The 24852-nt window shown below is 42.0% G+C and overlaps 1 protein-coding gene across 1 annotated transcript; it reads left to right on the top strand.

Moving 5' to 3' along the window:
- The first annotated feature begins 640 nt into the window (after positions 1–640).
- Positions 641–24491, top strand: SMARCA5 (SNF2 related chromatin remodeling ATPase 5). Its single transcript, XM_071555685.1, has 24 exons — positions 641–966; positions 3201–3275; positions 5704–5870; positions 6475–6575; positions 7093–7193; positions 9155–9334; positions 9733–9888; positions 9992–10123; positions 10422–10490; positions 11013–11122; positions 11374–11600; positions 13062–13183; positions 13272–13424; positions 14596–14728; positions 16118–16266; positions 16652–16771; positions 17009–17119; positions 18460–18573; positions 19217–19339; positions 20547–20679; positions 21611–21729; positions 22597–22809; positions 23252–23362; positions 24202–24491. Exons 1-24 carry the CDS (start codon positions 838–840, stop codon positions 24265–24267), a joined length of 3114 nt encoding a protein of 1037 aa, XP_071411786.1. The 5' UTR covers positions 641–837; the 3' UTR covers positions 24268–24491.
- The last annotated feature ends 361 nt before the right edge of the window (positions 24492–24852 follow it).

The raw sequence follows: 24852 nt of genomic DNA, 5'->3' as shown, positions 1-24852 counted from the left end.
GGGTATCCCTGCGCTGCCATTCCCGGGGTATCCCCGCTCTCCATTCCCGGGCTATCCCTGCGCTGCCATTCCCGGGGTATTCCTGCGCTGCCATTCCCGGGGTATCCCTGCGCTGCCATTCCCGGGTTATCCCCGCTCTCCGTTCCCGGGCTATCCCCGCTCTCCGTTCCCGGGTTATCCCCGCTCTCCGTTCCCGGGCTATCCCCGCTCTCCGTTCCCGGGCTATCCCCGCTCTCCGTTCCCGGGCTATCCCCGCTCTCCGTTCCCGGGTTATCCCCGCTCTCCGTTCCCGGGCTATCCCCGCTCTCCATTCCCGGGTTATCCCCGCTCTCCGTTCCCGGGTTATCCCCGCTCTCCGTTCCCGGGTTATCCCCGCTCTCCATTCCCGGGCTATCCCCGCTCTCCGTTCCCAGGGTATCCCCCCTCTCCATTCCCGGGTTATCCCCGCGCTCCGTCCCCGGGTTATCCCCGCTCTCCGTTCCCAGGGTATCCCCCCTCTCCATTCCCGGGCTATCCCGCGCTCCGATCCCGGGGGCGGGCGGTGCCTTTGGCGCCCCCCAGCGGCGTCGGCGGGCGCCGCTCGCGCGCCGCGGGCGTTGAGGGAAGTCTCGCGAGCGCGGGCTCGCGGCGCGGCTCGCGCGCTGGTTGGCGCTCCCGCCGGACGGGCCGGGAAGGGCCTCGCTCCCTCCGGCCGCGCTCCGGCACCGGCACCCGCAGGGCCGCCGCTTCCTCCTGCTCCTCCTGCTCTGCCGGGACCTGCCCGCCCGGCCGCCCTGCCCGCAGCCCGCCCGCCGCCAGCCCGAGCCGCGGGGACCGCCGTGCCCTCGCGGCGGGATCATGTCCGGGCAGCCGCCGCCGGACGAGCCGCCCGCGCCGCCGCCGCCGCCCGGCGCCAACCCCGGCGAGGCCGCGGGCCTGGGGCCGCCGTGCGCCAACGCGCTGGCCGGCGGAGACATCAAGATGGAGGTGAGTCGCCTTCCCCCCCGCGGGGGCTCGGCCGGCGGCAGGTGCGGGACGCCCCGGGCCGCGTGGGGCCGCGGAGACAATGGAGCTGAGGCCGTGGGGCCGCGCTCCGGCCCCGCCGCCCGCCCGCCCTCCCGCAGGGATGGGGCGGTGTGTTTGGGGGTCCCGGCCCCCCGAGCCCGCCGCGCAGAGCCCGGGGCCGGTGCTCCCAGGCGTGGGACACGGGGCGGGGGCGCTGCGGGCCGGGCGCTCCCGTTGTTTGTGTCCCAACGGGGCCGCAGCTCCGCCGGCCCTGCCGCCCCAAACGCTGCCCATCCCCTGTGCGCTTCCTGCTCCGGCCGCCAGCTCCCCGCTCCCACAAAAACACGGACCCTAGCTGGCTCCTGAAGTGCTTCAAAACTTTTTGGTTCTTTACTTTTTTTTTCTTTTTTTGTGTGTGAAGGGGGGGTAGGTGGCTGGAGGGGTTATTTTGGCAACAGGTGCGCATATTCCAGAAATTTTAAGGGATTGCCTGGAAATGCTCATTCTAGCGCAGTATTGTTTCTTTAATGATAGCCGAAAACTGGTCGGTCCTGCTTTCGGTGCTGGGTGTTTCGTACTCTGAGTCACGCTGGGCTGTCCAACCTACTTGATCTAAATAAATTTGCAAATGCCATATTTTTCGGATGAACAAGTAGCGAGAGCACTGTGGGAAATAAATCCTGCTCGAACCTGCAGAAATAGGGCAATTCCTGGCTGCAGTTAAGCGTGTGGAGCCTGTGAAACGCGTGCTCTGGAGGCGCCCATGGGCGAGGGCTCTGCTGGCCAAGTCGGTTCCTTATTACCTTAGGAAGGGATTTCCTTGTATAAAGTGAAGTTCAAGTTGAAATGCCTCCGTGAGAGTCACGGGCATCTGAAGGACTGCTTCTCTTGGGCTCCAGCGGAACTGCAAGTTCTCGTCATCTGTGTTGCAGATGATGAGCTCGGATGGCGTGGTGCTCCCCTGCCGCGGTTTTCAGGTTACGCATTTTGGGAGAAATGGGAATTTTGAACGGAAGTTCGAACGGTCCCGTTACTGGTGCTCGCTGGGTGTGGGCTCAGCCCAGGGAGAGATGAGTAAGAGGATCTGGTTATGACTTCAGAAGAGCTTTAGCCGTAACTTCTTATGCTCAATTCTTTATATTTTGGCTAGTGAATGAAACATTTGTGTTAGGATTTTTCTGTTTCCGTGTGCCTTACCTGCCAGAGGTTTGTGAGGAAATACCCGCCCACAAACATCCCGTGTTTTGCCAGCCTTTGTTTCACGCGTTTCTTACTTTTCCTGTTCCTTTGTTCTACGTTGGCCACTTGAGATTGAATTTAGCTCAATTCTGACTTGGCTCGATTAAACAGATGGTTAATAATCGTTTTGAAGGCATCTTGTTTGTTTCCTTTTCCCACCCTTTCAGGAATTATTTTGTAATGTGTTACCTTGGCATTGTTTATCAGGGAAGGATCATCTCATCGCTTTTAGTTTTAACAGCAGAGGATAAAAAGACATGTGGGAGATGGTGTGCAAAGAGTTAACGTCATAGCAGGAGAGACAAGGATAAAGCAGCCCTGATCTGGAAGGGTAATTGAAGGCAGTATGTTAAGGATTTGGCAGGAAGGGAATGAGGCAGGACTGCCCCCTCCCAACCAGCTTGTTTTTCTTAGTTAGTGGTACCATTGGTGGTAACAATTACTTGATTTAATAAACTACATAGGGAAAAAAATGCAGTTTGTCTAAATTCCTGCTAAACTGTCAGGACAAAACTGCAGTCTGGATTCTTGTTTAGAGTTGATCCTTCCTTTAATACAGAATGATGAGGGATTGGGAGAGTCTGAAAAAGGGAGAAAAACCTTGAAATCACTCTTGCTGCAGGCCCAGAGCTGGTGCTTTCACAGCACTTCAGGAGGGGCTTGGCTCAGCACTGAAGGGGCAGGCTGAGCTCCTGGACCACAGCTGTGTCTCTCATTCATGTTGATGTGATGCTTTAATGATGGAGCTAAATCGGATTACAGAGACCTAGCTCTGTCCCTCATCAGTGGCAGGGATCTTTGATCCATCTCCAGGTAATTTTACAGTAAATAATAGAAAGCTGACTATTATATATCCACATCAGATGGCACAGCCATTTTTTGCTGCTTTGATGTAATTTGAAACAAGCTTATTCTCCTTTACATGGATACCTTCTCTTTTTCAGAGATTTTTTTTCTTTCATTCTTTTTCATCTCAGGAGTCTTTTGATGATGCATCCCTGGCAAAACAAAAAGAAATCCAGGAAACAGATCCTACATATGAAGAGAAAATGGTATGTAACATTTGAAGTGTGTGCAGTACCTATGCACTTGAATTTTCTGTTTGTTTGAAATCTCTTTAACTGGATTTATAAAATTCTGTATAGATATTAAAAAATATGTAAGTATCTTTAAACCAGAAGATATCCAAAAAGAAGCTCCTTAGACCCTTCTGCTTTTCAGCATTTTAAAGGTATCTGTAGAGCTGTCCATTCTGTAGGCAAGGAGGGTTATAAAGAGTTGAGTATTCAGTTTCTCAGTCAGAAATGGAAACATTCTCTGGGAATCTACTTTCTGAAGCTCTAGTTAAAGAGTCCTCAGGTTTTTGAAGATGGGTGATTTTGTGCTTCACAGGTTAGAGAAGAGAAAATTTGCTATTTTCCTTATTTTTTTCATAATACAGGTTTTTGTAGTTTTTATATTGTAAGAGATGGAGCTGTCCATTCCTCACCATCTCATTGCACTTTTTTCTCTCTGTTTCTTCTCGCTGTTTGCCTTTCTTCCTGTTTGTAATTCCAGTGTCTGTGACTTCATGTGGAATTTCTTCATAGGAAAGTGAAACCGATTCTTATAATTTGCTGCTTCCTGTGTTGTTGCTTCTTGGCATTGAAAATAACTCAGTCATCTTTTGCTGATTTCTTGGTGCTACTTTCTGCCAACTTGAAAAAAGTGGACTTGGAGTTGTCTCCCCCAGTCTTGAGACAGACACAGTTATGAGGGGGTTGTATTTTACTGTCATACCAGTCAGAAGATGCACCAAAAAAGAAAATGGAAAAAGCGTCTCTGTTGGCAGAAGGACAGATCAGGGTTGCAGAGTACAGCCTGTTCTTGTCTGTGTCCTGCCTCAAAGATACAGAGAATGTTTGTTAGTCTCTTAAAAGAACATCCTTAAGTGATGCAGTGAAAGCAAAGCTGGGGGTGTGTACAGGGGCAAAACTTGCAGGAGATTCCTCACTAAAATTTTAGAACAGGGAACCTTCTGAAGTGCAGCCTGAATCTCTTCTACCTCTCCTTGGTATAGTCAGTGAAAGGAGTACTTTAAAATAAGGGTCAGCAATTTGGGTAGTAGTAAGATCTTGCCTTGTTTAAACATCAAACTGTTGCAGAGCGAACAAAACCCAAACAAAGCCTATGAAGAATATATGGGAAAACTTAAATATAGTGGATGTGGATTGTAGCTTGTCAGTCAAGCGTAAACTAAAGTTAGAGTGAGTCTGAGTCCTGCATGGTACATACAGATCTCTTTCCTGGTCTCTTTATTCTCTAACACTTTGTCTTGCTGTGTCTTACATAGTGCAGGATCTGCCTGCTTTAAGGAGGAGAGAACACTCAGAGCTGGCATTGCTCTTGCAGAAATCTGGAACAAATGTTCCTTTTAACTAAGAAAACTGACTTCCTGTAACTGCTGCAAGTTGCTAAATACCAGGTTATGTTGTGGCAGCTGGCAGAACGTCATAGTGGTTGCTGTCAACCTTGCAGCTGTTTTGCACCTGGTTTGTCTGTTCAAAGTTTTGATGTGGCTTTGGGAAGGTGTGTTGCTTCCAAATGGAATCTGTCTCAAAGAAACTGAACCTTTCAGATACTACTGTTTCCTCCTGTAATCTGTTTTGCACAGCAGAAGCAGCAGCTCATATCAAAGGGGCAGCCTGACAAGTTAGGCCGGGCATATCTAAGGCCTCTGCTGCTGAAATAGATGTTCTGAGCTGCTCTGCCCCCACTGCCCCTTTCATGCCAGCTCTGCTGCTTATCTGACACTCCACTGATGTGGTTTATCTTGCTGAGCAGGCAGGACACTGTGCAGTAGAAAGGAATTGATGCCAGGTTGGTGAGATGAGTGAGTTCATTAAAGAATCCTCTGTGTGATAGGTGGGGGTAAATTTCGGGGATTGGGACTATCACTTTTGATAGGAGAAAATTGTTAAGGGGCCTCTGGCCTTGCATAGTGAGACTGGTGCAATCTTTGTGCCAGAGTCAGATTTCAGTCTTGGTGCAGGTCTGTCCTGCAGCTTTGATCTTGCTGGATAGCAGAAGTGAGCCTTGTCTCTAAAAAAGAATATCGAATCTGTCAGCAGCAGTTATATTGATGTTAATCATATTTTTATCTCTCTGTAAAGGAGAGTTATCAGGCACTGGAATGGGCTGCCCAGAGAGGGGGTGGATTCCCCATCCCTGGAGGTTTTTAAACTGAGATTGGACGTGGCACTGAGTGCCGTGATCTGTTAAATGGACTGGAGTTGGACCAAGGGCTGGACTTGATGATCTCAGAGGTCTTTTCTAACCCAATTGATTCTATAATTGTATGATTTTCTTTGCTGTTGTAGCTATGTATACAAAGAAATGTGAATCTGTATTGTTTAAAAACTATTTGTTAGGTTTTTGTTTTCAATGAATACATACTGTCATGTCTCACAGTTGTTCCATTTAATTTTCCCTTGTCAACAGCAAACAGACAGAGCAAACAGATTTGAGTATCTGTTGAAGCAGACTGAGCTCTTTGCTCATTTCATTCAGCCTGCTGCTCAGAAAACTCCAACTTCACCTTTAAAAATGAAGCCTGGACGTCCACGAATAAAGAAGGACGAGAAACAGAATTTGCTGTCAGCTGGCGAGTGAGTGATGACACATAGGCCAACTTGTACTGTAGTTAAGATCTTACTGTACTTTAGAAGTGTAAGTTAAACTTGCTGAACTTTAGTCTTGTTTCAGTGTGGGGTTTGTGTTTTTTCAACTGCCTACATGTAAGTTGAGGGTTGTTTGCGAATTCTACGAGTTAACAAGAGTTTTGTGTTGATGCTGAAGGATTCCAGCATGAAGAAAAGCAGGGGCAGATAGGGAAAGCATTCGTGGCTCCAAAGTGTAAGAGTGGATCAGTTTGCAGCATCTTGCAGGCAGCTTGAAAATCGTCAGTCCCTGAATTTGGATTGGCTTCCTTGCAGCTTGTGTGGCTGCAGCACAGCTGGTGTTTGGCAGGTGTAGCAGAACTCACAAATGCAGAGCTGTTCCTGTGCTGTAGTCACAGCCCAGCACTGATGCACACACTGATCCCACTTTGGGCTGAGAGGAGTCTGCTAAACAGGAGTTCTGAAGAACCTTCCTAGAACCTTCTTTGGGTGTTTGCATTCTGTGTTGCAATGACATTGGATTTAACTTTGGAACAACTTCATGTCTTTTCAGCTTAGCCAGAAACTTAAATACTTTCTTGGACTTTTCCAGCTACCGGCATCGTAGGACAGAGCAGGAAGAAGACGAGGAGCTGTTAACGGAAAGCTCCAAGACAACCAATGTCTGCACTCGCTTTGAAGAATCTCCATCATGTGTGTTTCCTTTTTCCCTTCTTCTTTTTCTTCAAAATGTTGTTTAAAATGAACTTCATCCACTGTGAGGGTTATGAATTAATCTAGAGGGGCAGGAGGAGGAAAAAATCCCCAGCACCAATTTAATGGGACAAAATGTTTTTCAGTCTTCACCTTCCTATTTTTACATATGTAACCTATATTTGGTTATAATTTAAAGCACCTAACAGCTTCCAGTTCATTTAATGGAATTCTAAATTCTGTTCTAATGTTTGACTGTGTTGGAGGGTGATGGTAGAGTTGGAATTTCTGTGTGCTGTGGGTTCTTCAGAAAAACAAAGCTGTTGGAGCAGCTTGCAGAAACAGAATTAACATGTTGCTGTTCTCCAGTCTGCATTGTCCTTGGTATTTATTACAGGAATTTTCTTCTTGATTTTGTTCTGTAGCTTTGGTAGTCTGTCAATTAGCAGGCAGCAAATGGTGAAATTCTTTTGCACGTTTTTGAAGATCTTTTGGTGTATTCTTTTATGTCTTTCAGATGTGAAGTGGGGAAAGCTGCGGGATTACCAGATCCGAGGACTGAACTGGCTCATTTCTCTGTATGAAAATGGCATCAATGGCATCCTGGCAGATGAAATGGTATTTACATGGCCTGTATTTCTGAAGGCTTAAGAACACGTGCAATACAATACCAGAAATATATGGGATTTTTAATAACACAAAATGCAATTTATAATTTACCAAATCTTATTTTTCTAGTATATTTTAATGCTAAAAGTGTCATAGTTGTCTTAATTTAAGGCAAGTTTAGGAATGGGCATATGAAAAGGGAAAATCTGTCAAACTTTGGAAGCATGACCTCGATGGAGGGTAGTTGTTCCATAGAATGACACGTCCTCTTTTTTTTTAATCTTAATTGCAGGTATTTTGTTATGGTAATTTCAAGCTGCCCTTGTGAGGAGAGTGTCATATATGAAAAGAGCAACAAATGAGGAAACACTTCCTGTTGTGAGGGCAAAATGTAGGGTGTGAGTGTCCTGTGTGGACTGATCTCCTCAGCCAGAGCTGCAGCAGTGGGACATTTTCTGGGAAAATGATGCAAAGATACATGGAGTTAGAGAGCTGTGTTAAAGTTTTTTACAGCAGAATCATGGACATTTTAGTTGCCACTGGCCACAGTAGCTTTTGCTTCTGTTTTTATTTCCTCCCTTCACCCCCCAAAAGACCAGGGATGAATATAGAAGAAATTGTTGTAGTTTCACAGGCAGATGTTTTTATCCTCTTCGTGATTTTAGTTGTATCTGTTTTTCATAAACAGCAGTTCAGAATAAAGAAAAATGTAATTAATTTCAGTATATGGCATTTCCCATATCTTGTAATTTCTGTGTAATAAAACTTCAATATCAGTTAGAGATAAATAAGTTTAAATTACTGTTCAGGAACATGCTCCTTTCTGAAATATATCAAGGATTTTCTTGAACATACATGCTTATGAATGTTGGGGTTTTTTGGCTGAATACAGTTCTTAATGGAGCAGGCTTGTTTGAACAAAAACAACTGGGAAGCTTTATAAATCCTTGGATTTGTGGTATTCCAAAATCCATCTTGTGTTGAGTAGTTACAGTACTTATTGTTAAGTATTTTTAATTCATTCTTAGGTATTAATACTTTTGAAATTATTAATGCTTTTCACACAGTCTGTAAACACTTTTCCACATCTTGCACCAGGTTGTGCTTATTCTGAAGACAGACTGGAATTTTAGAACTAAACATAACCTGTGCTGATGGTTTTTGGAGTTTTTTACATCCCAAGTGTTTGAGTCATAATGTTTTTTAATTATTTTGCATTATAGGAGTGATCTGGTTTTTACAGGTCTTCCTCTGTTTTGTTTTAGTTAAAATTATGTGCTGAAGGTACAAGGTTTTAAAATATTCCGCTGAATAAAGAACCAAACACTTAAAGTTCTTCTACAGAATCTCAGTATTTGTCTTCTTCTTTGACATACACAGTTGTTTACATTTGTGTTTGGCTTTCTTCTCACAGAAACTGATGTCATTTTTGGCCTGTGAAAGCCTACTTTTAAAATTAATTAAGGCCTTCATTACTATAACAAAACATTAATATTATAATACAAATATTATTATAGTGAATTAATATTAATGAATATTTGAATAAATCATTCTAAGGGTTCTTAATTTGTTTGCTTTATTTCACGTTTAAGGGAATACATAAATCCAGTTTGAAAAGGTTGACCTCTAAATAACCTGAGTACACATTAGTTTACAAAACAAAATTTTATGAAATAATGATGGTTTTTTTGCACTTCCAACAATGTGTCTTATTTGAAAGATAAGGTAAAACTCTAATTCTGTAGTCAAAGGTTTAAAAACTTTATTCTTACTACTTTAATTAAATGTGGGAAGCCACTTTGCTAACCAAGACTTTGATGTCCTTTGTGAGTTGCACTCTCCAATATCTCTCACTCCTTTGTTCAGGCTGCTGTGTCTTTCATGCTGCACTCAGAGCTCACTCTTGGGTTTTCTTTAAGGTGTTTTCTGAGGGGGTTTTTCTTTCTCTAACACGTTAATGTGTTTTACAGGGTCTTGGGAAGACACTGCAAACAATTTCTCTTCTTGGCTATATGAAACACTACAGAAATATTCCCGGACCTCACATGGTGTTGGTTCCCAAGTCCACTCTGCAAAACTGGATGAATGAATTCAAGAGATGGGTCCCAACACTTCGAGCAGTTTGCTTGATCGGGGACAAAGACCAGCGAGTAAGTTCTGATGTGGTGGTTTGTCCCATGTATTCCTGTGTAAATCCAGCATGTGATCTTGCTGTCCTTTACCTCTTCTTTCACAGGGAAGGATATTACTTGGATTTGTAGTGATTAAACAGTAAGACCTGCAAGTGCTGCCTGTTTACAGTGTTAACCATTACAATGTCACTGTTGCAAGCTTAGAATTCACATGTGTTGCCCACTATTGCTTCATCACTCCATGTTTGTAATTTCTTGTCCAAAGATTTGCTCTCTGCTTTTGTGAAGGCAGCACACCCTGAAGACCAACCAAACCTGATGAATCTTAAACTGGGAAAATTTTAACAGTGCTGTTGTGTTCTTTTGGATTTACATTTGATAAAGCCTCAGTAACTAAGTGTCACCTTGTTATTTAGGCTGCCTTTGTCAGAGATGTGTTATTGCCTGGAGAATGGGATGTGTGTGTAACATCATATGAAATGCTTATTAAAGAGAAGTCAGTATTCAAAAAGTTCAACTGGAGATATCTTGTTATAGATGAAGCCCACAGGATTAAAAATGAAAAATCAAAGGTAATTTATACTTACACTGAAAGAGAGATTTGACTGGGTTATTAGGTGGTGGTGTGGGGACTAGTAATGTTTTTGTGTTTGTTCATGTCTGAATATCCTTCAGTTATCAGAAATTGTGAGGGAATTCAAGACTACAAACCGGCTGCTATTAACTGGAACTCCACTTCAGAACAACTTACATGAACTTTGGGCACTTCTCAACTTCCTTTTACCGGATGTCTTTAATTCAGCTGAAGTAAGTCTTCATTCCTGCTAATCAAATTAAATTAATTTTGTTGGGTTTCCTACTTTGAAAATAGACCTGAATATGTGTAGTTAGGAGTGTCAGTTACTGCTAAATGTTAAACTGACAGTTAAGAAATGTTTGTTTTTGTACTATAGAGCTATCCATAAAAATAGGCCAGATAGGGTAACTTGTTCTTTTACTTATTGCCTGTGTAAGAGAATCACTTCAGTTGCATTTATTCACCATTGTGATGACACTGCACCTTGAAAGGAGGACTCTTAACAAACTGATGATTTTGTTGATACAGGATTTTGATTCGTGGTTTGATACAAACAATTGTCTAGGGGATCAAAAACTGGTGGAGCGCCTTCATATGGTGAGTCTTTCTGCTTTTTGTTACAAGTATTACATTTACCTGAGTTCGACTCTAATGCTTCTCCTAATCCTTCTTGGGATAGACTATTAGAGTAAGATAGATTCCAGAAACTATGGTAGACTTTCAGTGTGGGTTGGCAAAGCTCAGAAGAGCTTTTTTTGAAAAGGAAATTGTTTTGTAAGGGAGAGAAGGATTCGTAGTTCTGGCTCTCAGGGTTCTGAAATGTTTACGTGAAAAATATTGGCTATGAAGAGACTAAATGTTTCAGTTAAGCAAAATTAAATCAAGGGGCATAGAACCATCTGAAAGATGATTTTAGCCTAATCTTTAAGTCTTCTGAAGGAAGGACATGTATATTTTGATGTATAGCAAATAATCTGTCCATATAGGTTGCTTTTTTAGACTGTCTGATAGTCTGCTGATTGAGCTTCTGTGATAGAGAATATCTGCCCTGCATGTTGTCTGTTGACCTGATGAGTGTTTCAGTTTCCAAAATACATTTAAGGATGGCACCTCTTTCAGGTGCTGCGGCCGTTCCTCCTCCGTCGCATTAAGGCTGATGTAGAGAAGAGCTTGCCCCCGAAGAAGGAAGTTAAAATCTACGTGGGCCTCAGCAAAATGCAGCGAGAATGGTAATTAATACACAGGCCTGATTGTGCTGTGCTTAAGGCTCAGAAGGAACGTGCTGTTTGTGACTTGAAGATTGTGTGGAACTTGGTTTAATTCTGTCCGGTGTGCTCCCAACTCGTATGTATTTCCTGTGCATACCAGGGAGAGTTACCTGGTGAAATGAGAGGGAGGGTGAGCTTTTGACTATATTTATTATTTAAAGAAAGACAACTTTGTTTTAGAGTTACAGAGGTTTTTCCTCTCTTTGGTGTAGGTACACACGGATCTTGATGAAGGATATCGATATTCTGAACTCGGCTGGGAAGTTGGACAAAATGAGACTGCTGAACATCCTCATGCAGCTGCGAAAGTGCTGCAATCACCCCTACCTCTTTGATGGAGCAGAACCTGGCCCCCCTTACACCACAGACATGCATTTAGTCACCAACAGTGGCAAAATGGTAGTTTTGGACAAATTGCTGCCTAAGTTGAAAGAACAAAGTATGTATCTCATTTCTGTTTCTTTGGTTCAGCGATACAAGTGAAAGTCAGTGCTGTTTAATGTTTCCATATGCCCTGAGCAAAAACCAGCACACCTTAGCCAGGACTTTTGGTGGTTTCTAGTAGGATAGCAGCTTGTCAAGCACTGTTCGTGGTATGCCTTCAGATATACTTGGATCAGTAGTCCATTATGGCTTTGTGTGCTGAAGTGCTTTGGTTCTTGTTGGGGTTTTTTTTTGGTCTTTTTTTTCATCCTGGCTAAATTGAGACCACATCAGTTTGTCTGGGCATGAGGTTTTCTTTCTTAACATTATTAGCTATTTGAAACATAATTCTGTGGTATTTTAGCCACTCTTGATTTGCCATGAAGTACCATTTCAGATTCAGAGTTGTCTTGTAGGGTTAAAGTCAAATCCTTTGGGAAACGTTGGTCTTTCTTGCTGGGTGTGGTTTTGGGTAGCACCTCAGGTTTTTCAGTGTAGCACTCAGGGGGAACTCTTTGAGTTGTTTGAAAGTTCCTTTGTAGCAGGGACAAAGCTCAGAAATGCATTACTGTAAAACTCACTTGCCTGAGGTTTGACTCTAAGTTTTTAACTTGTTACTTGTGAGTATGCTTAGTGAAGTAACTTGGCTAGAGGAGTGGAGATAAGTTTGTCAGTGGGGACACTTTGCAGAAAAAATAAAACCACATCCAAACCTCAGCCTTCAATAATACAAAAGTAACCTGTACTTTGTATTTATGTGTCATGCCACTAAAAAAAGAACAACTTAGTGGTTACTGTCCTTTTTTTTCATCTTGGTTTCTTCCTGCTATGAGGCTCATTGATGAGATGTTGCAATTAATACTATCCTGGCCTCAAATCAAATGATCATTTTAAAAGAGTTCATTAGTAGCCCTTGAGTACAAAGGTAAAAAAACCCCATTACATGAAGAAATACAGGGTGACGTGGAAGCTTTGTAGTATTCTGTGTTTTTACTTAAATCTCTCCAGTAGACTGGAAATGGCTTTGTATGTATGCATAAATTGCTGTACATTTACCTTTTATTTGAAGTTGTTCTTGGCCTTAAAGTAAACTGAGAAGTCTTTAAGAACAACTTACTTTATTTCTAGAGATCTTAAATTCAAAACAAATAGTTCAAAATTTCATTCCTTATACTACTTGATGTTTTTATATTTGTGGTGTCATCTTACTCTGCTGTGTCTGGGAACATTTTGTTAAGGAGTACAATAGAAAACAAAAAGGAAAAGGCAGCCACTAACTGGACAGTGACATATTTAGAGTAATGCCAACATGTCCCATGGCAACCACAGGACCCTGCTGTGACAGCAGGAGCTGCAGCTCTGCTTTGTAGTCTGGGGGCTGAAATTCTGCCTACTTTTCTTCTTATCACATGGAATTGCAGAGCTTGGTAAGTCTTATGGTTTGGTGAAAGCATAAGAAACCTTTTTACCCAAACAGGCTCAAGAGTTCTGATCTTCAGTCAGATGACCAGAGTGCTGGATATCTTGGAGGATTACTGTATGTGGCGCAACTACGAGTACTGCAGACTGGATGGGCAAACTCCTCACAACGAACGGCAGGTATGCACAATTTGACATCCTGTACTGAAGTAAAAATACTACTTATAAAACATTTGGTTCAACTGATACATTCTTTCCATTTATTTAGGCATCCATTAATGCATTCAACGATCCCGACAGCTCAAAATTTGTGTTCATGTTGAGTACACGGGCAGGAGGTCTTGGAATCAATCTGGCTACTGCTGATGTTGTAATTCTGTATGATTCAGACTGGAATCCACAAGTAGACCTTCAAGCTATGGTAAAAATCCAGATGGAAATTTTGTTCTTCTTTCTCACAGAACTTTCCTAGAAATGTGTATTTCCAAAATAAATTGGGATTTTGCCATTTTAGCACAGGATACTAAGACTGATTTTCAGTTCCAGTGCAGCTTTCACTGTGTGGAACCCTTAGTCACATTTGGGCTATGCAGTGTTTTATGCAGTGGGAAATGCTGGGTATATGCCATAGTACTCTTACTAGTGTTGAATGAAAATAACATACTTGATTAAAAAACTGAATCAGTCTAGCATGTTAATCCCAAAACTATAATGCTTTAAAAGCTTTGCTTCCTGCAGGGAGTGGAGGTGAATGTGTTCACTCTGTTTTCCCTGAGACCTTGAAAATTAACTAAAGAATAGTTGAATTAAACTTTTCAAAAACTGCTTTTATGGTGGGGCTAACTGAGCAAGCTCCTTGTTTTTTTTAAAGTAGGTTTTCATGCATCTCCAGCTTTGGGCCATGTCAAGAATGCTGCTGACCACATAAGAAACCAAAGCTATTTAAAAACTACCAAAGTTTTTTTGACAAGTGAGGCCTTTCAGTGACAAATCTTGGAAATATCTCTAATTATTTCAGTTAAGCTGTAGATTCTCAAGTATTCTAGCAAAAATAAGTTCAAAAGAATGATGGAGGTGGTGTGTAGAAGCTCAGGTGAGATGGTTCCAGCTACCACTACAAGTCTAAGTTCAGAATACTGATTCTCACAGTGGTTCATGTTTTGCCAGTCAGGAGAGACACTGCATGGTATTTTTCTTGAAATATTCATGGCACAACTGAAGGGTTTTGAAAAATGTCGCCTTTGGTCAGTACAGAGATGGTTTCTTCAATTCTTTGATTTTACAGGAGGTTATATAAGGTCAGGAGCATCCAGTCTCCTCTCCTGTGTGATTTAACAAAAAACCCTCAACACCAATTTTTTAGCTCTAACACCTAAAGAGACATTCCTTGTTGATGTTATTGAAAAACAATTTGCAATGTAAATAAGAATGTCATATCTTGTGTACTCATGGGTGACTGTAAAGATTTAACTAATCTATGCTATTCTGTATTGTAAATTGGTATGTTGAAAATAATTAAAATCAAAGACTAATTATATAGTCATGCTGGGAACTGAATTTTTTGTTTGTTTTGGTTTGGGTTTTTTTTCCAGGATCGAGCACACAGAATTGGCCAGACCAAGACTGTCCGAGTGTTCAGGTTTATTACTGACAACACAGTGGAAGAAAGGATAGTGGAACGTGCAGAAATGAAACTCCGGCTGGATTCCATAGTGATTCAGCAAGGCAAGTGCACAAAGGCAGTTGGTATCTGTGATGGGATATTGAGGGGCTGGGGTGGGTCCAGAGAAGAGCAACAAGGCTGGTGAAGGGACTGGAGCACAAGTCCTGTGGGAAGAGGCTGAGGGAGCTGGGGGTGTTTAGCCTGGAGAAGAGGAGGCTCAGAGGTGACCTCAGCACTGTCTATAACTTCCTGAAGGGAAGTTCTAGCCAGGTGGGAGTTGGTCTCTTCTCCCAGGCACTCAGCAATGGGACAAGGGGACACGGGCTCAAGCTCTGCCAGGGGAAATTAATTTGGATATCAGAAAAAAATTCTTTAGCGAGAGTAATGAGGCATTGGAATGGCCTGCCCAGAGAGGTGGTGGATTCACCATCCCTGGAGTTTTTAAAGTGAGATTGGACGTGGCACTGAGTGCCATGATCTGGTAAATGGACTGGAGTTGGACCAAGGGTTGGACTTGATGATCTTGGAGGTCTTTTCCAACCCAATCAATTCTATGATTCTTTTTTCCCTGTTGTAAAGTAAGGCAGACTCAGCTAGTAAGAGTCAAGAGAGAATGTTGCTTGTGCCTCAGCTGCACTCTGAAGAGAGAGTGCAAAGGCCTCATCCACTTGAAAATTTCTTTTCCTGTAGGAGTAGGCATTTCCTCACTAACTTTTTCAATACCTCCCTAGTGCTACATATGTACAAGAGCATGTAGTCCTATTTTTCTTCTTGAGTGCTCAGCTTCTCCTTTGAACTGGAGAAATGAATGCTTTTCCTTTTTCTAACAGATGGGGAGAAGTAATGTAGCCTTGGTTGCCTTGATTGGAATCAGTAACTTTTATTTCTGAAAAAAAGGATTCATTGAGATTTAATCTGAAACTGAAAATAAGCACCGTAGCAAAGCTTGTGTCACAGAATCGTTAAGGTGGGAAAAGGCCTTCAAGGGCATCGAGTTCAACATTTGATCACCACTCTCAACTAAACCATAGCACCAAGTGCCACATCCATGTTGTTTTTTAAACACCTTTGGGGATGGTGACTCCACCACCTGCCTGGGCAGCCCATTCCAATGTCTGATCTTTCTGTGAAAAAATTCTCCATGTCCAGCCTGAACCTCCTCTGGTGCAGCTTGAGGCTGTTTCTTCTTGTCATGTCAAAAGACCCAATATCCAAAACTGCATTTGTTGAACACAGTTAATGTATAATACAGCAAATATCTTTAAAACCTGGCTAGATTTCACTTGTTCTTTGTTTTTTTCTCGTTTTTTAAAATTTATTTGGAATTTCCTTTACTGAAGGAAAAGGATGTATCTTGAATGTAGAAATATATGGGGGAGAAAAATCATGTATTGCTCCTTCCTTAACAAACTCTTTAGTTAGTTGCTATCCTTGACTCTTTTTATCTTTAGGAAGATTGGTAGATCAAAATCTGAATAAACTTGGAAAGGATGAAATGCTGCAAATGATTAGACACGGAGCGACACATGTATTTGCCTCAAAGGACAGTGAGATTACAGATGAAGACATTGATCACATTTTGGAAAGAGGGGCAAAGAAGGTGAGAAAGTTTGAAAAGGGGAAGCCCGCCTGTAGATTTAAATATGATGGCAAGACAGGGTATCCCTGAATGATCACTTGGTTCTAAGATGGCAAGAAAAGGGGTTTTGCTGTGAAGGGGATTTATGGTGGTCAGTCATGTCTGGTTTTTGTGATGTTGTCACTAAGATGTTTTGTCATCAAGTACCTTCCAGAATGTCTGCTCTTCTTTTTGGCAGTGGGATGTTTTAAAATGAAGTACCTTTCAGAGTGGCTCCTTTGTGGGAATGAGGTGTTTAATAATCACCTGCCTTCCAAAATGGCTCCCGTTGTGTCTGGGAATGAGATGTTAAATAATGAAGTACCACCCAAATGGTTACTGTTCTTTTCTGTGTCCCCCGTCCCAGACTGCAGAAATGAACGAAAAACTTTCAAAGATGGGTGAAAGCTCCCTTAGGAATTTTACTATGGATACTGAATCTAGCGTGTATAATTTTGAAGGGGAGGACTACAGAGAAAAACAGAAGGTAATGTTTTAAGTTTCTTTTGGAGGAATGCACTAAATTGCATGTTTCAATCATACTTATTTAAGAGGTGTTGGGTAAAATATGGTGTCATCTATGATAATGGTTGAAATAAAAAGACATAACACTTGCAATGAAGTAGATGTAGATGTAATTTTATATAAAACTTGTAGCTGGTCTGAATATCTTGCAAGACTTAGTTGTTTCTTTTTTGGGGTGGTGGGTTTTGTTTTTTTATAGTTGGCATTTACAGAGTGGATTGAACCGCCCAAACGAGAAAGAAAAGCCAATTATGCTGTGGATGCTTATTTCAGAGAGGCTCTTCGAGTCAGTGAGCCCAAAGCACCCAAGGTGAGTTGCCCAGTCAAAAAAGTAACTTGTTTAAATATGCATGGTAAATGGTTAAAGCTGGAAGTGACAGATTGCTCCTTTTTCATACAAACTGCACTGTTCACTTTTATAAATTGTGGAGACAGTTTAAATTTAGAAAAAATCCAAAGGACTTGAGACAGACTTTGCTGAGAAAAAACTAAGAGCAGGATGAAACTTGTAGGAGGTTAGGAGGGAAAGATTGTCTTGGTTTGAGGGGAAAAAACCCAAAATGTTTACCCACAAGCGGGGGAAGGGGCCTTCTCCACAATAATCACGCCACTCTATATCAGATTTAAGGAAAAAAGGAATTTAATACAAGAAGGATAACTGTTCTTAACTGCTATAGATAAACAGACTAGTGCAAACCGCTTCCCCAACACCACAAGAAAAAAAAAAACCAGCAGGTTTTCCTCCAGGAGGAAAGTTATACTTAAGCAGTGTCAAATGTCACAGTCCGGCTGACTGCGGAGTGAGTTCCCAGTAGTTCCCAGTCCCTCTCCAGCGAGACAGCCGAGTGGTGAGCTCCCAGATGAACTCTGTGTCTCTTGTACCAGATGAAGGAAAAAGAAAGCTGAAAGTGGGAAACCACCACGTGTCCTGCAAAAGCAGCTGCACACCCCTCTCTCCCGGGTCACTGCCCCAGCCGGGGCGGGCAGGCCGTGACGGTGCAGGCAGTGGTGAGGCTGGAACAGAGGCCGGGATCCCAGATGCAGGAACCAGGAGAAACAGCCGCGGCAAGGAGAAAAACAGCGTCTCAGCCAGAAGCCCTAGCAGTAGCCAGCAGAGCAGCTTCCCTCTTCGGCAGCCCCCACTCCTGCGTTCAGCTGAGCTAAGAATGGAAAGATGTCCCCCAAAACAAAAGAGACAAACCTGCCCCCATCCAAGTGATCAGCAGTTAACTACTTCTTTTGTTAACTGCTGGCATGGGCAGTTAGTGGCAGGGGAGAGAATTTACATAATAATCCCAAACTACAACAAAGATAAAGGTTTTTCTTGGTTTTATTCACGCAGTTGTGAATTTTCCTTACCTGTGAAAGATTTCCTTATTGCTGCTTCAAACACCTGAACTTTGTTCAAGGGGATGATGCATGTGTGACTTTCCCCAGCCACCTCCCAAAAGACCCCTCTTCCCCTCTCTATAGTCTTCTACTCTTAGAAGTCTTCATGGTGGTAGTTGTCTCTTGCATGGCCTTTTTTAATTTAAGGCAGTGCATTTGTTGTACCAATAAAGCTTTTTGTTTGCTCATAAACTGAAATCACTTCTTACAAGCAAGCAGATTCTGGATGTGAAAGGGAGTAAAATACAAACTCTATTTCAGGCACCACGGCCCCCAAAACAGCCAAATGTACAGGACTTCCAGTTCTTTCCTCCTCGCCTGTTTGAACTGCTGGAAAAAGAGATTCTCTACTATAGGAAAACAATTGGTTACAAGGTAATTGAAGGGTTTGCTTGAGTGGAGGGATGGATCACCTCTCTTAGCAGGAAAGGCTGAGAGGGTTGGGATTGCTCAGCCTGGGGAAGAGAAGGTTCTGGGGACACCTGATTGCAGCCTTTCCATACCTAAAGGGGCCTACAGGAAAGCTGAAGAGGGACTTTTTACAAGGGCATGTAGTGACAGGACAAGAGGGGAATGGCTTTAAACTGAAGGAGTGTAGGGTTAGAGGGGATATTGGAAAGAATTTTTCACAGTGATGATGGTGAGACTCAGGAGCGGGTTCCCCAGAGAAGCTGTGGATGCCCCATCCCTGGAAGTGTTCAGGGACAGTTTGGATGGGGCTTTCAGCACCCTGGTCCAGTGGAAGGTGTCCCTCCCTGCCCATGGCATGGGGTCAGAGTGAGATCTTGAAGGTCCAGTCCCTTCCAACCCAGACCATTCTGTGTGATTCTCTGAATTCCTACATTGGAACAGTTTGCTGCAGCAGTAGAGTATGTACATGTTCTGCCTTTCACAACAATTTAAATGAAAAAAAAATAATGTTGAGCTGAAGAAATTGTTGTTAAATTAACAGAAAAGTGACAGTTATCAATTACCTGTGACAAATCAATCAAATTTTTCAAAATGCAAAACCTTTCAGGTACCTCGTAATCCTGATCTCCCAAATTCAGCCCAAGCACAAAAGGAAGAGCAACTTAAGATTGATGAGGCCGAACCTCTTAATGATGAAGAACTAGAAGAAAAAGAGAAGCTTCTAACCCAGGTATCTTCAGTAAGACTGAAATCAGCTGAAGCTTGCTTTGTGCTTTACAGTGTTATAGGAACAGTGCTGGGTCATTGATTCACACATGCTGCAGTTAACACAACTGCAGATTCTGGCTCTGAAAAGAGTTTTAGCATTAGGTTTGTTGTGGGCCTGGATATCTTTGAGGAAGCTACACCAAATTAGTGTGATTGGATTCTCCTGAATCAGTCTCACTTCCCAAGCCAGCATTGACTGTAGACTGTGACATCTTTGCCTGGGTGTGGGATCTTGCAGACTGGCTGCAGAGCTGGATATGCTGTGTTGCACATTATTTAATGCATATCTTCTGCCACAGTTTCACTCCCACACATGGAGGTGAATCCTGGAGGATGGTCAGCTTTCCTAAACGATATCTGGTTGTGGGTAGTGCCCCTTTTCTAAGAGGGTATGAGCTGAATAAGTATATAATTAGGAAGCATGTACTTTAAATAATTGAAAACAGGTTAATGCCTGATATGCCTTATTTGGGTATTGTATTTTCATGTATTTTGGCAGGGGATCAGAATTACTGGACAAGATCTCTTGCTTGAGTAGTAATGTGCTGGAACAGCTCACTACTGACAGCAGAATCACAGAATCAACAGACTCACAGAGGTCAGGAATCAGTACAGCCCAGTAAGCTCTGGCTGAATCACAATAAGGCTGACAGAATATATTCCTTCCAATGATTTTGGAAAGTTATTGATAATACCAAATGAGCCTATTTTGGAAGCTGGTAACTTCAGCAGTGCTCCTTGTGTTCCTACTGAGCATCATCATCACAAGACAGCTTTGTACTTTCTGAGGGAGGGTGACCACGTAGTCTGTGAGGCACTTGGTGGGCCTTTCTAACAAAGCAAAAACCATTGTACACACCACTTGCTTCACTGGAGCAATGTTTCCTCTAAGAAAGTGATCCCCTCTTCCCTTGTGGAGATTATCAGGAGGAGGGATTAATTTATGAGCTGAAAACTCTTACCTTAAACTAGGAGGTAACTAGAGAACCAGTGGTAATCATTATGCAGTATTTGAATAGACTACAGAGACTGAAGTATAAAACAGTTTTTTTTGCTAAATTAAACTGTGGAGAAGGAAGAGGTTTGCACTGTTGGAATGGTTTCTATTGAAGCAAATTGGGAGATGCACAAACCCTGAACCTGTGTTGTTTTCCTTGATGGCTCTACAGGGCTTCACTAACTGGAATAAGAGAGATTTCAACCAGTTCATCAAAGCCAACGAGAAGTGGGGCCGTGATGACATTGAAAATATAGCACGGGAAGTAGAAGGAAAAACCCCAGAGGAAGTCATTGAGTATTCAGGTAACTCAGTCAGTCCTGTGGTCAGCTCTGTGAGTCTGTATCTAACATTGCTCTCCTGCCTGTGACAGTGTTAACATCTTCTGGGAATTCCTTATGCTACTCTTAAAAATTTTCAGGGTAGAATTGTACTGATGGGTTTCAGATCTACTGATCAGGAATATACCATCTCTAGCCCCAGACTGCACATGGAAACTACTGCTGATCCACTTCAGTGTATCCTAAATATTAACTGGGTAGTGCTGCCTTCAGGTCTTACCAGCTTTTGCAAAAGGAAATGCTGAGAAACAATGCTTAGCTGGAGAGATTCCACTTCTTTCGTGTATTCACTAACTAGTAGATAACCTTTACACCCCCTTAAGAGTGGGATACAGTAAACACATCATGGCTGAATGTACAGTGACCACTGGGTTTTGTAACCCAAGTCCACCTGGCTACTCACCTCTGATGTCTCAGTATTTTCCACTGTGGTGCAGCTGCAAGGTCCTGGGGCTAAATTTCTAAAAGGTAGAGAGCAGCTTGCAACTGTGAAGAATTCTTCTGAAAGCCTCTTTTATTTGAACATTAGTTGTCTTTTAGGCACTTGCTTGTCTTTGGCCACTCAGTTGCCCTCCCTTTTTGCTCCATAAACAGTTTCCATTTAAAGAAGCTTTTTTTCCTCTGAGAAGGAGACTGGCTCACAAAAACCTCTCCGGCCTGTCTTGCATGTCATTTAAATTGAGTACTCCTATATCTAACCCTTCAGAATAGCATTTGTAGTACCACAACACCTGATAGCAGGAAGGAAAGGAAGGCTCCTTATCAAGGAAAGGCCTGTTATACAGCAGTAAGCTCTGGTAAAAGAAGGTAACAGCTAACATCTTTCTTTTTAAGGTAAACCCCCTAATTTTCAAGATGCATGATAAGAAAAACTCACCAATTATTCTTTTCTTAGCTGTGTTCTGGGAAAGATGTAATGAACTCCAAGACATAGAGAAGATCATGGCTCAGATTGAAAGAGGAGAAGCCAGAATTCAGAGACGAATCAGCATAAAAAAGGCACTCGACACAAAGGTCAGTTTGCTTGTTTCTTGCTTTATTTTGTGGTGCCAGTGTGGTGAAAACCAGAACTCCGTGACTGGCCAGTGCTACTGATGTATGAAGACAACATGCTGGGCATGACATTTGCCTCTTTTGCATAACCCTCACTCAGCACTTGCTTCCTGTAGCTTTTCCATCCCACAGAGGTGCTGTCCTGGCAGACAGATGCGATGACAGTTTTAGGTATGGCCCAACGTGTTCTTTGTAACAGCCACATCTGTATTATCACAGGACACAGCTGGTAGTGCTGTGTAACACACTGCTGCTGACCACATGCTTTCAGAACAAGCAGAATTTCTTTTGGACCCATGTAACTGAAAATGTGAGATATATAAATACATACACATACTAGTGAACAGATCTGTAGTAAATTAAGACAATTTACCAGAATTTTCTCTCCATGTCAGGTTTGATGAATTAAATCTCTTCTAGGGAACGAGGTCAGACTCAGCCAGGATGCAGCTGTACCATGTGCTACGTCATGTACCTTTTTACTCTTACTCTGATTTTGACAGTTCTTGAGGATTTGTGTGTTCAGAAGGATCATTGCAATCTGACTCCTGACAGATCTTGACTGTTTTCAAATGCAGTGATAGGTCTGAAGTCTGCCATTAATCAAAAGTCACAAAGCTGTCTGTTGTCTAAACCAGAATTTGCCAGTTTAATAGCTTTGAAAAATGCACTGTCCCAAACCTACAGTCCTTTACTTGTGACTTAACACAGAGATCATAAAAGATGTACGTTTCTGTCTTCATGTGATGTATTGCTTTCATACAAAAAACTTCCGTGCTACTTCTGAACTATTTCTTAGCTTTATGTGGTCTTATTTGTTTTGTTCAGATTGGGAGATATAAAGCCCCTTTCCACCAACTCAGAATATCATATGGTACTAATAAAGGGAAGAATTACACTGAAGAGGAAGATCGCTTTCTGATCTGTATGCTTCACAAACTAGGATTTGATAAGGAAAATGTCTATGATGAATTAAGACAATGTATCCGAAACTCGCCGCAATTCAGATTTGACTGGTTTCTCAAGTCCAGAACTGCAATGGTATATATACATTAATCTTTTTTGTTCATGAATGCCTTTGACAATACCAGTATAGCCCAGGCTAATTAAACAGCTTCTGAAATACTGAGGTATGTGCACCTGAACAAGGGGTTACCATTCCTATAACTTACAACAGCTGTAGCGGGTGGAAAACGCAATTAAACTGAAAAGTCTTATGGGAGGAGAAATACAAAGTTTTAAGGAACTGTTTTCCAAAATCAACATGAATTTGAGTTAAATACAAATGTGTCTTAAAAAGCAAACTGTGTGATCAAATCCACTCCTGTGAAGGCAGCCAGTAAGTATGAAAAAAAATTTAATTTCTTTATTATTCTGATGAGATACAGCAAAACACCTACTTAGCAGCATTTCTGATATTAGAATATGATGTTTGCATTAAGTGTCTGCCTAAGGTACTGACTGAGTATGTTGTGTAATGTAGGAGCTGCAAAGGAGATGCAATACTTTAATCACTCTCATTGAAAGAGAAAATATGGAACTGGAAGAAAAGGAAAAGGCAGAGAAGAAGAAACGTGGACCAAAACCATCTTCGGTAAGATTTAAAAGGTGTTTCTGTGGAAAAGCTCCCTTGAAAGCAAAGTCTTTTTCCAATTGTGTAGGACAAGTGATACCTAAAGTTACTTAAAAACAAGAAAAATGTTAAAAGCTGCTGAAGTTCACACTGGTGTTCAGCTACTACAGTCAAATAAAGGAAAGTAAGTTGAGGTTCTCAATTGTAGCTCATTGATGTTTGGAGCACTGTGTTGGGGCACTGTGTAGGTCAATGCACCAGAGATGTATCTGGCCTTTTGATTTGTATAATCTTTTATATCATCTACAGATGTATTTACAAATGGGACCTAGAGATAGATTTGTAAAAACAGTACATATGCTTGACAACTCTAAGTTCAAAGTATTGCTGATAGGCAGGACTATTTTGTAAAAGGAAACACCACCTTACTCACTTTCTTACACTGATTTGCTGTTCAGGTAGTTGTTGCCCAGAGCTCTGTTGGATCAACAACTTAGAAGCACAAATTGCTTGGCAGATGTGCAGAAATCAGTAAAGTTAATAGTGACAGATTACTAAATTTCTTAGACTTGTTCACAGGACATGTAAATGAGTATTTAGAAATACCTTTTCATAAATCGGAAGCTTTATAACATCCTTATTTGCTTCTATACAGTTTTTACCTCAGTGAAATAACTTACAGAACTGGGGGAATATAAAACCACAGCACAAAGAGGTGCAGATTTACCATTGTTTGCAATTAATCACATTTTAAAGCTGCCAGGGTGTAAATCATCTCCATCTGCTTTGTTTTGAAACACATTACTTGATTACAACCTTTTACCATCACAATAACTTATTGAAAAAATCCTGCCTTGCAGGCACAGAAGCGCAAAATGGATGGTACTCCTGATGGTCGTGGAAGAAAAAAGAAGCTAAAGCTGTGAATGCAGAATTTTTTTATCTCTAAATTTAAGAAGTAGTTCTTTAATTTACGGGTCTTCATAAGATGTACTGTATAATGCTTAACTATTTTAAAGAACATTGGGTTCATCTGTTTATTGAACTAGAACATAGTACTTCTTAATTGTAGTTTCACTTTTTTAAATGCAACAGCTGTGCTGAATTTTTTTTACCATTAACACTTGAAGTAATAAATTGTCTTCATTTATTAATAAGGCTTCATGTGACTTTTTTCCCATTAATTTTTCCACTTGAATATGTATTTAGTCATCACTTGTTTCCTCTTAGGGTGCTGTGAATATTTGAACTGTTCACAGGTGTTTCCTCATTACAAGCCACCACCAGTCAAACTCCCTTTTGGAAGTTTTGTGGCTCTGAACTTAACCTTGACTGCACAAATATATTCCAGTCTTTGAAATTCATATAAGGGCTGGTTGTTTACCTCCAAAATAATGATCAGCACACACAGAGACTGGAACAAAATTGTTACACTTTCTGCTTAAAATCGGTGCCAGAGGAAAGGTCGGTGTGTCAGTCAGGCTGAGGTCTGTACAGCATTAGAGTGGCCT

The sequence above is a fragment of the Pithys albifrons genome, chromosome 5 (genome assembly GCF_047495875.1).
Source record: "Pithys albifrons albifrons isolate INPA30051 chromosome 5, PitAlb_v1, whole genome shotgun sequence".
Classification (NCBI taxonomy): Eukaryota; Metazoa; Chordata; class Aves; order Passeriformes; family Thamnophilidae; genus Pithys; species Pithys albifrons.
The sequence above is the reverse complement of the archived record's forward strand: the minus strand, read 5'-3'. Positions and strand labels throughout refer to the sequence as shown.